General features: G+C 32.5%; 1 protein-coding gene across 1 annotated transcript; it reads right to left on the reverse strand.

Moving 5' to 3' along the window:
- Nucleotides 1-186: 186 nt before the first annotated feature.
- On the reverse strand, nt 187-8,822 carry LOC114394680. The gene is made up of 14 exons (XM_028356348.1): nt 8,476-8,822; nt 8,230-8,309; nt 7,267-7,470; nt 6,824-6,921; nt 6,343-6,524; nt 6,045-6,223; nt 4,976-5,320; nt 4,826-4,890; nt 4,356-4,404; nt 4,090-4,246; nt 2,354-2,438; nt 2,196-2,265; nt 1,417-1,557; nt 187-792 (listed from the first exon to the last, which is right to left on the reverse strand). The coding sequence occupies exons 1-14, from the start codon at nt 8,576-8,578 to the stop codon at nt 421-423; spliced, it is 2,130 nt and encodes a 709-aa protein (XP_028212149.1). The 5' UTR covers nt 8,579-8,822; the 3' UTR covers nt 187-420.
- Nucleotides 8,823-15,198: the final 6,376 nt, after the last annotated feature.

Here is a 15,198-nt window from a genome sequence, read left to right on the forward strand (position 1 = left end):
TGGAGACTAATTGCTCTTTACCACTTTTTTAGTTTTAGGCATTTATATTTCTATTATTCCTAATAACAACACCGTTTTGTGGGTTGAGCAAAAGGTCCCTTTGCCCAATTTATAAAGTTGTATTAAATCAATTAAGGTTATAGATCCATAAAACTAAAGCAAGAATTACACCTTGAGACCATGATGCAAAAGCAGCAATGAAGAACACTAATATTATTTTGATTGATCATCCTTGTACAAGCCCTCCCCAACAAGCAAGGCTAAACAAGAAAATGGATTGTAGGAATTATTCGGGTATTTCATAATACATTAAAATTTGCTATTCACAAATTAAGACTTGAAAAAAGAATAAAGGAATTAATTTACAGTTATCAGGTTGGAGGAAAGGGGGAGAAAAAACAAAATAGTATGTTGCTTATCCTAAATAGGGTGAAACTGAACTTTGTCTAAATAACTGTCCAATCTTTCCAGAGAGAGAGGTTGCTCACCAGGGTATAGGTTTCCAGGCTTAGGAGGCTTCTTTGAAAATAAAGATGACTTGCTGTCAAAGAAACTTGAGAAAGAATGTCGAATCTGCTTTTCTTCATCGTTTACCTCATCTTTCCTGACAGGCGTCAACAGTTTATCTTTGCCACCAAAGATATGGCTAAATCGCTTAAACCGGTGCTTTGGCTCACCAGTAGAAAACCTGCGCTTTGGTTCATCAGTAGTCATAGTTGATTCTTCCATGTGCTTCATCATCTTCAGTGCCTTGTCTGGATTCAGCAACATTTTCTCCACCGTTTCATACATCTACAGAGACATGACCATTATTTTCTTTTCTTGGATAGAAATTATTATTAAATAGTTGCAAATGAAACTATCAAGACCCCACTACTATCATTATAATTACTATTATAATCAGTCTACGTTCCAAAGTAACTATTTTTTTCATCCTCATGTGGGCACAGACTGTGTTAAGTAGCACAATGAATCCAAATACTAAAAGGGGCAACTTGAATTTTCCAGAATGTAGGATTGGTTATAGTAAAAGGTACAAAGTCTCAAAATATGATCAGTCCTGTGTTTCCCTTTATATAGTTAATGGCTTCTTCAAACAGATACTTGTTAAATTTTGATCATTTCCTTAAGGAGCAAATTTTCAGCACTGCTAAAGTACCTACTCTTCTGCAACTAATTTTCTAACTTTAGAAAGAAAAAAAAATTGTATTTTAATTTTAAAAGAAATTAAAACAGCAAAAAAATTAACCAAACAAAGTCAGGTGTCAATTTATAGTGGGAGGAGTATGTACTACAGGAAAAAAAAAATTCTTCCTTAAGGTGAGAATCAATATTAGAGACCTTTCAAAAGACTATCGGGAGCTACAGTATAACTTTATAAATTAGTCACTATAGCTTTAGTGTATTGGTACCCACCTGAACAAGTTCATTGACTTTCTCATGGAATCCGTCACTTTGAGAAGTGGTAACTATGTACTCCTTGCAATCATTGAACAACTTTGAGGTGTCAATGTCGCCAGACAGCATAGTTTCAGCAATTGCAAATCCTAAACCGAGCTGCATAATCAAGACCAGAAATTATGATTACAAAGGCATGAGAATGGTACAATCATTGATCAATTTTTACTTCTTCACTATCATCTACCATTGAAATCTAGTCACAGAAACACAAGCTAAACTTCTGTCAAGAAACTATATATAATTGCAAGATCATAAATAGAAAATTTCTCATTTAATCAATTAGCTAATATACTACATAATTTTTTTAAAAAAAAAACTAAATAATTACAAGTTAAGAGCAATTATAATTATAACAGAAATCGACTAAAAAGATAAGAGGAAATGGTTTAATAATCTTCGTACAACTCAAATGGGACCATCCAAGTCCATGATAAGAAGCAGTTCTTACTTTAATCAGGAACAATGTTCTGTTAAATGTATTTCTAATAACAAATGAATTAAGTGTTGAAATTGTTTTAAAAAATAATATTGATAGCAAACAAAAGTTATGGTGGGTATTTTTGTCACAGAATAAGGGCATTAGTAGCTGATATTACTTTCAAAATACGTAACATGCTTCTTATGTCCACAAATAACACAACAAGCTGGCCATGATATCAGTACTAAAGAGAATTATTATGCATTTGCATAACAAAAGCAACTTATGTGAGATAAAAATAAGAGAGAGAACTTACAAGAGAAACAAACAGCTGTCTGTAAAGCTCTGAAGGCTGGATGTCCTCAAATGCATCTAGAATGCCCTCCCTACAAATGAATGTAAAATGCCATTCAAGTGAGATGGCTTTAAGGGTAAAATCCAAGCTCATAAAATAGGTCCTTTATTTAGACTTACACTGCTAAATCCTCATCATAGAGAGGTGTCTGTTTAACAGCTGGAACTGATTTAGATGTTTCCCACAATTCACGCCACAAATTACCTACCAATATGTAAAGGAGAATTCAGCAAAGTTCCCAAAAACACATAAAGTGGCGAATGGCCATAACAATGCCCATGTTTCTTACAAAACATGTTTTATAATACAACTAAGATAACAGTCAAGATTCACCTTTCTGGACATGTTTTACCAGATATACGATATTCAATATGGGCATTATATATCTTATTAACTGCTATAAAGATTGAGACGAAACATGACTACACTTTCAACTTAATGTCTTGCCCAAGAAAGTTGGGAATTTAAAACCTGAGGACCTACACAAAGTGCAAACATCAATTGATTGACAATGAGATTACTAATTCAATAATATTCTAATCCTACCATCAATCACACTTAACTCAAACCATACTCAGCCTTCAATTTAGCGAATTTACACAAAAAATTTCAGTAGGAACACATTAATCATTAACCATCCATGGTCATTAAAACATCAAACACCTTATGCTATGGCCCAAAAGCACTCTAACAAGAGCTTTCTATAATAAATCCAAGGTTTATAAAGCAATCTATCATTCAACAATAATTTAGAAATAAGCCAGAATACACTTATGGATAACAAGAGGGCGAGCCCTGGTGCAGCGGTAAAGTTGTGCCTTGGTGACTTGTTGGTCATGGGTTCGAATCCGGAAACAGTCTCTTTGCATATGCAAGGGTAAGGCTGCGTACAACATCCCTCCCCCATACCTTCGCATAGCGAAGAGCCTCTGGGCAATGGGGTACGTAGTTTTACACTTATGGATAACAAGGGGATACATATGATTTAAATCATTGACCACATATCCAAACAAAGAAACTTTGAGAAATCATTTGGAATGATCCAGGAATAGAAACAAAGGGTTAAAGAAATAATGCATGAAAATAATTGAACTTAAACAGACAAGAAATGTCATAATCCATATAAATCTAATAATGAGGGTAAATAAAGCTATACATCAAACAACTTTAAAATTTTAAATAATGGGACAGGACAAATACTATGTAACAGTTTTTTTTATACACAAGACAATGAAGGCAAAAAGAAGTTCAAGAAGAGAAATGAGTGAACCAAAGAAAACAAACAGGATTTCATAGCCCTAGAGTACTTGAAGAAAACATGGACCAAGAATTCCTTTTCATTTAGATAAGGAGCCTTATAGAAGAGTTCAAAAGAGGCCTAACCACATGTTAGTTGTATTCACAAATTCTCAACAGTATCTTTTGATAATATATATATAATACATACGCTTCATTATATATCATTGTGTATGTGAGGGATTAGATTTTTTTTTCTTTTAATACTCTCTTTTACTAGGGATATTTAAACAACAAAAGTCCCCTCACTGGCCTGCATTAAACAATTTCTGCCATATATAATGTGGATTTCATGCATTTCCTCCATAGACCTCAGCAAACTACAACCTTTTTGACAATTCAAGTTAATAAACATAAATGTTTGGCATTGTTAAAATATATCAAAAGTTCTGTCACAAGTCACAACTGATTACGAGATACAGGGAATAAATTACTTTTTTCAAGCCAAAATAAAACTTTAGTTTTATCATATACAAATGACCAGTTAATATAGATATTAACCACAACATTGTGTTGGATTAGGTATCAATCACTATGGGCAAGACATTAGTACACCTACCTTCTTTTTGCATTCGCAAACTTAGTTGACCTCTGCTAGACATTGACTCACCACCATAAAAAGAATCTCTGTCTTCAGTACTTCCCTCACTTTCCATCCAATCAGGAGGCGAGTACCATCTCACAAAATCTTCCAAAATGCAACCAGGATTTGCAGCCTAAAACATGACCACAAACAGAACTTAGAGAGAACATCACTACATTAGATGCATTTCAAAAGCATTAAGAATATCAGTAAGAAAAGTTCTCTTCAAGGGAAAATCTGACCTTGAAAGCCTGCATATCAGAGAGGAGTTGAGAGCATCCAGCACCAACACTGAGCATACAAAGTAAAGAAAACTATCATGAAATGCCTACCCTATAGTAACTATAAGTCTAGAACCAATTAGATCATAAATGCAGATATGCAGTGAAATGAAGCTATCATTTGCATATCAGACACGTGAGATACAAATACATCTTCAATTAGTCACCAATACATTGCAAAAATAAAATTTAGTGAATATATTCTGTTGATCAACTAGTCCGTCAGCTCAAAATCTAGAAATTGAAGAGGGGCAAAAAAATATCAAATTGGACACACCTAACTGCCTACTGGGCAAGCTTCCACTTCTTTTTTTGATTTGGCACCATGTTTGAAAAATATTCATTTTGGGGAAATAACTGCCTTTTTTTTCAAAAGCTTCATAGGAAGCTCACTTTAAAAAGCAATTATATCGCACAGATAGTTTACATACCTTCCTGTCCGCAGCACAAACTCCTCTGTCTCTTTGATCAGATCTTCTGTAAGCAAGGGTCCCTCCTACATGGAATTGCCACAAATATGACACATCAAGTACTGAAGCAAGTTCAAATAAGAAATTGTATAATACAAATAGCTATCAAACCTGGGTGACAGGAGAGTATGCAGGCTCGCCAGTCTCCAGTAACGTCAGATCTCCAGATGGGCAATCAGCACCAAGTCGGAGAACAAGCTCTCCAGTTCTTAATCTTGCATATAATAAAGGGCTTGTAGGAATTCTGCCCATGTAGTTCGCTGAGTCTGATGTATTTGAATTGGCTTCCATCACCATAGAGTCCAGAGATTCAATGGCAATAATATGGCGCCTTTTGCGAGAGATACAACAATTAATTACTTGAAATTGTTGATACAGAAGACATGACTTCAGATCTGGAATGTCATCTGGGGGGACTCCAAGTAAATGTTTTTCTTCAGACCAATGTTTTCTCAGCTGTATAAGTAAAAAAATTCAAAGCACACTCATTTAGCTTAGTGGTAATAATTAAGAAAGAAAATAATGTATTGACATTATTGTATCCTACTTTAGTTCAGGTTACAAATTCTAGAACAGAAATTCAAGTAGGATTTCTTTCCATGGATGTAAAATATAAACTTGGGTAAACAACTTGACAATTTGGAGGTTTTGAGGAACTCTAAAAGTGCCCAATAATGCAGCATATGAGTAGTTTACAGATTATTTTATTTTTCTTTTTTGGTTCTTTTTAATTATTTGCAAAAGGGAAATGAAGGGAGTAGTTGGAAGGAGACTGATTAGACCAAAGTCAAAAATCATATGATGACAAGGGGGACAAAATAAAAAAACTACCCCAGAAAAATAAAAGGGCCCAAACTTCCAAAAATAAACTAAGCAAGATCAAAACAAAGAGAAAAACTATTTTTCTCTTTCTCAATATGGCATCATGTCAGTTTGTATATTTATTTATAGTGGTCAAAATCATACCAATAAATTGGATAAAAATATTAAACTGATTAAGATAGTACAATCCATCAACAAACATCATCCATCAAACTAACGGTTACATGAGTTAAAGACAATAACTTGTATATTGTAGAAACTAAAAAACGATCTAGAGATTAAATGAAATTTAAAACTCTAGGTTCTTCATAAAAATATTAAAATTTAAAACTAGAAATTCTTATTTAGTTAAACATACTTCATCAACAACCCTGGACCAAAAAAGAGACATTCCTCGAAGCGTCTTGAAGTTTCCGATTACTTCGGCTAGCTTAACAACTAGGCTTTCAGGAGGAGCACCATGAATATCTCTTGGCAAAGATGATATGGAAGTTTCCTCTGGATCAGAGTTGATCTTCCTTCTAAGGAACTCTCCCTCTGCAAAGATTACAAAGGATGTGGAAGGTCATCACAGAATAAAGTGCCCAAAAAGTATAAACATAAAAAGGTTCATTGATGTAATTATATCATCCGCAAGCCATCCAAATTTCATATACCTTGGTCAAACAATGAATTAATCAAATACACAACTTTCTCATCGCTACTAAACTCAGAGGTGAGTTTGTCCTCCTTTTCACGCAACACTAAAGCCTTCACTGAAGAGATACTTAAGCCTGCCTTCTCTCTGGCAGGTGATGAAGCTACAAAATCTTTCATTGAGTTTGTTTGCCTTCCAGCCCTGGTCAAAAGGCCCAAAATTTTAAGAGGCTAGTTGTATTGTTATTCATTAAGCTGAAAATCATAATGAATAAGAACAACAAGACACTAAGTATTTACTCTACACTTGCTTTAGTCATTATGAAGAAAATTTGAGCAGTTATTAATGTTGGGTTGGAAAAAAATGCATTAACCAATTGAAAGTAAGAAATAGACCTTTCAGTTGCGAATATTTGGTCAACAGAATCTTGTCTTATTCAATAATAAAGAATCTTTAAGCAATTCATGGAATTGACAGGAAAAAAGGCAAGCATAACTTACTCAATAGCTATAGCCAACTGCTTCAGGACAGATGATGGAGGAATGGGATGTTTGGTCGCAGCAGTTAAGCCTTCAACCGTGGGAATTGCTTCTGAAGCCTGAATTAATGTTTTATGTCACACATCATTAATGAAATAAATTTGTGTATTTGAATCCAAAAAACATGCTCAATTTACTGGAAAGAGTTCTGAGGAAGTTAACCATGAGATTATTAAGCATGCAGTATTAACTCATCACAATACCATGCACGCCTCAATTATTTTCCTAGCTTATGAGTAATGACAGTGAAACATTCTGAAAGACATTATGTTGAAAACAAAATGTTCATAGTTCACACTTCGCATTCATTATCAGATTTTCTAATATATTGAAACAACTGTCTGGTTTAGAAACTTCAATTGGAAGATAAAATCATTGAATTAAAATGCTCCAGATCTTCTTACCTTGGCATCAAGATCATTTTTCACATTGAGGATGTACAAATTTTCATCATAAAATGGAACAGAGCCCACGTTTACATCGCCAACTTTATCTGTTACTTCAACTTCCTTTCTCCCTTTCCGTATGTTGTTTATTCTATCTTGCCAGTCCTGCTTTGTTCCTATACCTGGAGGTCTCCACTTTATATGCTTCAGTTCATTACGAAACTGCAACATCACATTATAAAAAGAATAAAATCAATGATGTAAGTAATTAAAAGTCATCACAGGACAAATGTTGCCTAATAAGTACCCAGGCATAACACAAACAAATAAGCGATCTTATGCTAATCATCTTTAGACTAAGAGACAGTTTGGACTATAAGCACCTGTTTGGTTCAAAACAAAACAGATTTTATTTTTCACGATAATTATAATAATGTCACCTTATTTCACTTTATTTCCTGCATTCAAAATTTTGTATAAGAAATGAGTAAACAACTTTTCCTGAAGGAAGGTATCATACAAATACTACGGATTTTCATTACTTTCATAAAGTGACAAACTTCCACACATCAAAGCTTAAGAACCTAGTGCACGTGTATATATTTTTCAGCCGAAAAAACAAAACAGCAATTCAACCAACAACTATCTCTAAAATAAGCCAATCCAAACAAGCACCGTAATCTAAATTCTCATTTTCACACTTTCACTTCAATTAAAACCAAACATATATACTTCCATTTTATAATTAAACAAAAATACATTTCCTTTTCATAACTTAAGGGGAAAAAAACAGCACCACAAAAGTGAATATATCAGTACGGCATTCCCATCCTCTAAACGCAAATACACAAATTAGATTCAAATAGTTAAAATTAAATTCAACATCTACTTTTTTCAAAGTCACCAATTACACACAAAAATTATTAAAAAAAAAAAACACTCACACACACATACTACAAGCAAAGGAATGCCTCTTCAAACCTTTGACTCATTCTCACTTCGAGCAGATTCATCGCCCCGCTGCATCCCAAACTCGTCGTCGTGAAATTGCTTATCAGAATCTTCACCGATAAAAAAAAAAAAAAAAACACGTCAATGCTATTTCCCCAAAAATTCAAATAAAAAAACCGAAAATGAAAAAAATAAACGAAACGCATTCATTTCCACGCAACGAGAACGAGAACAAGAGAGAAAAGAAGGGAAAAGCACGCAATTACTAGTACTCACCTAGATCGATTTTGAAGTCCGTGAGAACACGCTCCGCTTTCGCGGCTGCGGAATGGAACGCGGTTCGCGCCTTGGACACGAAGGAACTCGCGTGAGGTTCCATTTCCTGCGCCGGGGGTGCGCACGTTAAGGGACAACAACACAACACAAAACACTCTTTTTCTTCTTCTCAGCCAACACAAGATGCATAGATAGATAATAAAGAGAGAAAGTGTGTGAAAGTATTTGTAGTGCGAAAGAAACAGAACAAGTCCAAGTCCAATGTACAAAAATAAAGATGAAAAGGAAGGTGAAGAAAAAGACTAAGTACAAGAATAAGAAGAAAGCGTTGGGTGATGGTGATGACCTGGTAGATGCTGCTGCTGCTTCAAAACTTCAGCTTTTTTAATTTTTATGGTGGAAAAAAAATTAAAATGGTCAATTAATTTAATTACAATCAATTTAAAATACACATTTTTTTCTATACATATCATTCGATTATATGTAGTCATCTAGACATATATGTTAATTTTATTAATTTTTATAATTTAATTAATTGAAATTATAAAAGAAATGTTTACAAAATTAAATTCATATACTTTAATGAATTTAGAGGTTATTTTTTATGTATTAATAAGTGCAAAAAAATATTATTAAAAAATTAAAAATTATATTGAAAGTCAAAAGATTCGGCATTCATAATAATTTATTATTAAATAATGATGTAAAAATTCTTTATATTTTAAATATATTAAATTAAACTCATAAAAAAATTCTTCTTAATAGAATCTTTCAGGATTTCATGTAATTATATTACTAAATGATGTAAAATTAAATTATAGTGTCAAAAATTTTATGGTTTTTTTATCTGTTTTCTTTTTTTATGATTTTATATGTTAATTTTATTTTTATACGTTAAAAGTTAAGCTCATGAACAATGAATAATATAGTTTACTTTATTGGTCCGGATCTGAAAAGTCTCTGACTTTTACTTGCCTATTATAAACGGATAAACTAGCATTTGTACCGGGCCCATAGAGAAACAAAACATTAAATCATAAATGTAGGATATAATAAATGTCATATACGTTGGAGAAAAATATCATACCTTATTTTTTGTAACATAATCTTTTTTTTTTATCATTTTTGTAACATAATCTGAGTCTATTTGTGCTTTTTTAAGATTTTTTTAAAAAAAAACAAAAATTAGGGAAACAAAAGGCAGTTTATAATTGTTACTGAGTTGTTGATAATATATTTTTACTGCTATTAGTTTTATATTACAAAAAATGTTAATGGATGTCAAGGAATTTAGTTCAATTAGTTAAATAAAGGTACATGAGTTGTTATAAATCCTCTAATTCAGATAAATAAAATTATAATGAATAATTGAATATATCACCTAAAGGTTATGTAAATATTATAAAAGTTTATGCAAAGATTTAGAGTAAGAAAAGAAGCAATAAATTTTGGTAAAAGTGGATTCATTAATTTACAAGATTTCAATCCATAATTCGTAGATAATTTTTGCAATACTTGTAAGAATTTTAAATTAATTTTTGGCTAAGCTTATCATAGACTAAAACCATAAAGTTGTGCTTTTACTGCGTGTCCCGTTTCTGTCAAAAGATATTTTTTTTTCTTTCACATTTGCTACTTGCTAGCTATAAACTATGTTGATTAAGATCGCGATTAATAAAATGTTTACATTTTTTGTGTAACTTGCAAACATCGTGATCAGTGACATTTAAATTTAAATAAGTTACAATATGTTGGGAAGAATTACAATATGTTGGGAAGAAACTGTATTAGCCTATGGATATAGAGCCTTCAACCGATGGAATCAATCAAATGACTTTGTCTTAATTGAACAAGATTTTTTTTTCACCATGAATTAATTGAACAAGTTTAATTTTAATGTATTACTAGTATATTATTATACAATAGTGTATCATTTGAGAAATAGAGGATGCTAGTAAATTTACATTTTCTAACAAACATAATAAAATGTATATATTGATTCACCTGATATTGTATTTAAATATCTTAAAGCAAAACTATAAGTTTGAGTACGGTAAATGACAAAAATATATTATTAGAAATGGAAATTTCATTAATCAGTTATAAAAATTGATTTGTTAGGACTAATGAAAAATAGAAGCAAAGTTATAAAAATTGATTCGCTAGGACTAATGCAAAATAGAGGCAAAATGATGTAAAGGGGGTGGTTTTACAAACAATTTCTCTCAGAGGATCTATTTGCAAACAATTTCTGTGGGGGTCTTTTATTTAAGGTATTTCGCCATTTGGACTGACGGAACATGCATGCACTGATTCCGTCATTTGGACCAGCGGGTTACCAACCAAAAGTTTCCGCCACTAGGACTAGTGGGATACCCATGTCATCCATCCAGCCCATCCATCCATGCATCATTCATGCACCAGCTTGCAGTGATTCTGCCAATGGGCCTTGCGTGTTTGGTCACTAATTCTGTCAATCCTACTGGCGTGTTATAGAGCGTGCTAGTAGTGTATAGGGTTCATGCATGCTTTGTAGTTTTTGTAGGGTTCAGGTATAGGGTTGCAGAAGAAAAAATTGAAGATGGTCCAGGGGTTTCAGAAGCTTTATTTTTTTTTTTAGGGGAAGGCATCCTCTTTCGTTTGCCTTTAAATAGGAGTGTTTGCACCTACAATATCCACCATACCATATGCATTTTCTTCTTCTCTTCTCTTAGAATTTTTTGAGTTTAAGTTAAAGATTGTGGTGCTTGAAAAAAAAATTGTTGTTGGGGTTATTGAAAGCTTCAATCAGGTATGACTTAAATTTTCATATTACTATTATTGAATTGTAGATAGTAATTATTTTAGTTAGTAATGATTTTATTTAGTATTAGATAGATGTATTTAATTTTTCGAAGTATTTTATAGTGTAAAAATGATGTAATGATATTTGTTATAGATAGTAGTAGGTAGATGTGTTTAAAAAAAGTAGATAATATTAGGAAGGTGTGTTTAATTTGTCGTAGTTATGACTAGTGTAAAAATAAATTAATTTCATTTGTTATAAAAAAAGTGTAGAAAGTATTAGATAAGTGTGTTTATAAAATAATATAGGTGTTTAATTTTTGATACATTGTAGTGTTAAAAAAATATTTGTGTTAAAATTTTCGTAATTATTTGTAATGTAAAAATAAATTAATGTCATTTGTTTTAAAAAAAATTATAGATAATATTAGGTTACATCGGTTTAAAAAAGAGTATTTATTTTTAATTTTTTGTACTTATTTTAGTGTAAAAATAAATTAATGTGATTTGGTATAAAAAAAAATTATAGATAGTATTAGATAGGTGCGTTTAAAAAATATATGTGTATAATTTTTCTTAGTTATTTCTAACAAAAAAAAAATCAATCTTATTTGTCATAAAAAATTATAGATAATATTAAGTTATGTGCGTTTAAAAAATAGTATGTGTTTTTAATTTTTTGTACATATTTCTAGTGTAAAAATAAATTAATGTCATTTGTTATAAAAAAAATTATCGATAGTATTAGGTAGGTGCGTTTAAAAAATATTATCTATGTTTAATCTTTCCTAATTATTTTTAATGTAAAATTTGAATGAAATTTTTTGTCATGTTATAATTTTTTAGATTTTTTAATTGAGATGTTGAAATTGCAATCCTGAGTGTATTTTGACAAGCCTTAGGACCAGAATTTGGTATTAATATTATCTTTATTTAAATATATTTGAATATGAATGAGTAGGAAGACTTTTTTCTTTAGAGGACAATATTAATTTTTTAAACTAAACACATAATTTTTGTGGTGCAATATTAATGGCTTCTTCTTCGTCATGTTCGTCAAATATTTCAATTAATTATGGTCTTGTTGATGGTGACGTGTTGTGGATGCAAGATAAGCACATTTCACAGCATATTTGAAATGGGGGAAGAAGATAGAAAACTGCATATTAGAAGAGTTGTCCCCATATATCAAGGTCAAGAAGAAATACCATAAGAGATTATTCTTCTATTTCGTCAATCTGATTTTTACTAGATTATGAAGATGAGATATTTAAAAATAAATGTGACATTAATCATTGCCTCGATAGAAAGATGGAGACCGGAAACACATACTTTTCACATGAGATGCAGAGTGTATTATTACTCTTCAAGATGTCTTTGTTTTATTAGGTCTTCATGTTGATGGGTCACCGTTAATTGGTCCAACAAACCTTAGTTGGGTTGATTTATGTGAAGAATTGTTAGGAGTCAGACCAGAAGAAAGTGAACTTCAAGGCAGTATAGTTAAATTAAGTTGGTTGACTCACCATTTTCCAGATTTAAATAACCATGGCGGTAATTTAGAACAGGTAGAAAGGTTTACCTGTGCATGGATCCTTCGATTCATTGGAGGTGTCTTATTTGTTGACAAAAGCAGTAACAAAGTTTTGGTAAGATACCTGCAATTTTTACGAGACTTTAGAGAGTGCAGCACGTATTCTTGGGGATCTGCTGTACTTGGTTATTTATATACAGAGATGTGCAGCGCCACCAATTATACAACAAAATCAATTGGAGGTATGTGCATCTTAATACAAATGTGGGCATGGGAACGATGTACAACCCTGACTCCAAGAAAGACTCCTCCCGTAATAGAAAACAAACCACTTGGACACAGGTTAGTTGTTTAAAAAATTAGATTTGATTTTAAAATAATTAATAATATAAGTTATGTTAATTTATGATTTTTTTAGGTGGCTGCGACGGGGAAATCAACATATTGGTAATGATGATTTGATACTTTTTCGTCGCAAACTATATATTATGAAACGACATGAGGTAAAAACATTTAAATTTATTGGTTAAATAACAATTTGGCATTTCATATTTCATTGAAATTAATCAAAATTGGAACTATGTGCAGTTTGTCTGGGAACCATACTCATCAAATGTTATGTCAGTGTTTCCTCCCATTTGTTTAGTTGGAAGTGTTGCGTGGTGCGCGGTGGTGCCACTAATTTGTTTCCAAGTCATTGAGTGGCACAAACCTGATAGAGTTTTGAGACAATTTGGCATGCAACAACCAATTCCAAGTTCTCATTCGCAACCATTTAATATTCATGGCATATCTTTGAGAGGAAAACATGAGAAAAATTGGGGGCAACTGTTAGGCCCAATGGAACAATCGAACTGATTTCAGGGTTGACGCTTATCCACAACAAGAAGGTCTACTGAGTTTTAACTCTGACTATATGGTGTGGTATAGGCGTAAAACAAAGATGTTTGTTGACCCTAAAAATGCAAACATGGCGACACTGGTATTTTTTTTATTTTTTCTATCATATTTAACTTCAAATAATTTATAAATTTTGAGTTCATGAATTTGAACGCGTAATAATTGCAGGCTGAAGTTACAGAGATGTTACAATACATGGTGTCGCCACAAGGGAGAAATACATGGACGATTGACGATCTAGTGCCATATGTGGAGAAAATAACAATTTTATCTGAAGAGTAGGAGAGAATAACTGAACCTATGTCACATGGTCCAGCAACAGAACGTGAATTTCTAGCCCAACAGTTAAATATTCTCTCCAATCAAGTGTTGAAACTAAAGGCATAGTTAGACGAAGGGAGACTGTTGAAGTCGAATCATATGTGCACTCACAGATGGCAGAGCGTGGTCATGGAATGTATTACACACCAACATTTTCTCAGTATTCGGCACAGATATATCAGTATCCATTTGAAGTTCATCAAAGTGATATGTCTGCAAGCGAACATTCATTAGGTGGTGTTGCGGAGACATATGTGAATTTTCCATGGCCTACTATGACCCCTTCAGAGCAACATGATGTTCCAATTGAAACACCTAATGTCCCGTTAGGTACTCAATGGAATGTACCCGAAGCAATACCTAATGTGGATGAATTATTAGGTGTTGATTTGCGTCACCAATTTTCTCTTGAGGCTGACCAGCATGAAGAGGGGGGCCATCGTGGCAGAAGAAATCCCACGAAGATGGGATCGTCCATGCGGCACATCCTCACGACATCATCGACATCAAGATGATTGATTTTCTTTTTATTATTTTAATTTTTTTGTATGTTTTTAATTTAAATTTTAGACTTGTATTATCATTTATGTTATGAATGTTAACCAATTGAAAAAAAAAACTGATCATCGATAGTTTCCATTTCATTCAAGTAGACAAATAAAATACATAAATGAATTAATTTAACAACTTCCACATTTAGATTGCATTGGACATCAGCGTCTATTGTGTCCTTGTCTTCCACATCTACTACATTTTTGTCAGTGCTCAGATGGTTCCAACCAATTCATCTCATTCCTTATCCTTGTTGATTTTGATCGACCTTTTGCACGAATTGTAGTTGGATCAGGGATAAGTGTCCATGGCTCATCAGAAGGAGGAATAACTGCTCCATTCCCAAGAGGCCACCATTGCGCGGAATAAGCTTTTAAGATATGCTCATTTGTGTAAACAACATATATATATTGAAAGTAATTTATGCTCACGTAACCACAAATAGCAATAATGTGTGAACATGGATAGTGAAGAGCAGAATACTTTCCGCATTGACAATAATGGTCATTCAAGTTAACTGCCCATTTTTGTCCGCCACGTTGTGTTCTAGGATTAAAGGTCTCCTCTACTTCAAACCTTGTCGAGTGGATATCATAGACACGGACGATGTGCGAAAAAGCTTCTTCTTGATT

Source organism: Glycine soja, chromosome 18 (genome assembly GCF_004193775.1).
Source record: "Glycine soja cultivar W05 chromosome 18, ASM419377v2, whole genome shotgun sequence".
NCBI classification, from domain to species: Eukaryota; Viridiplantae; Streptophyta; class Magnoliopsida; order Fabales; family Fabaceae; genus Glycine; species Glycine soja.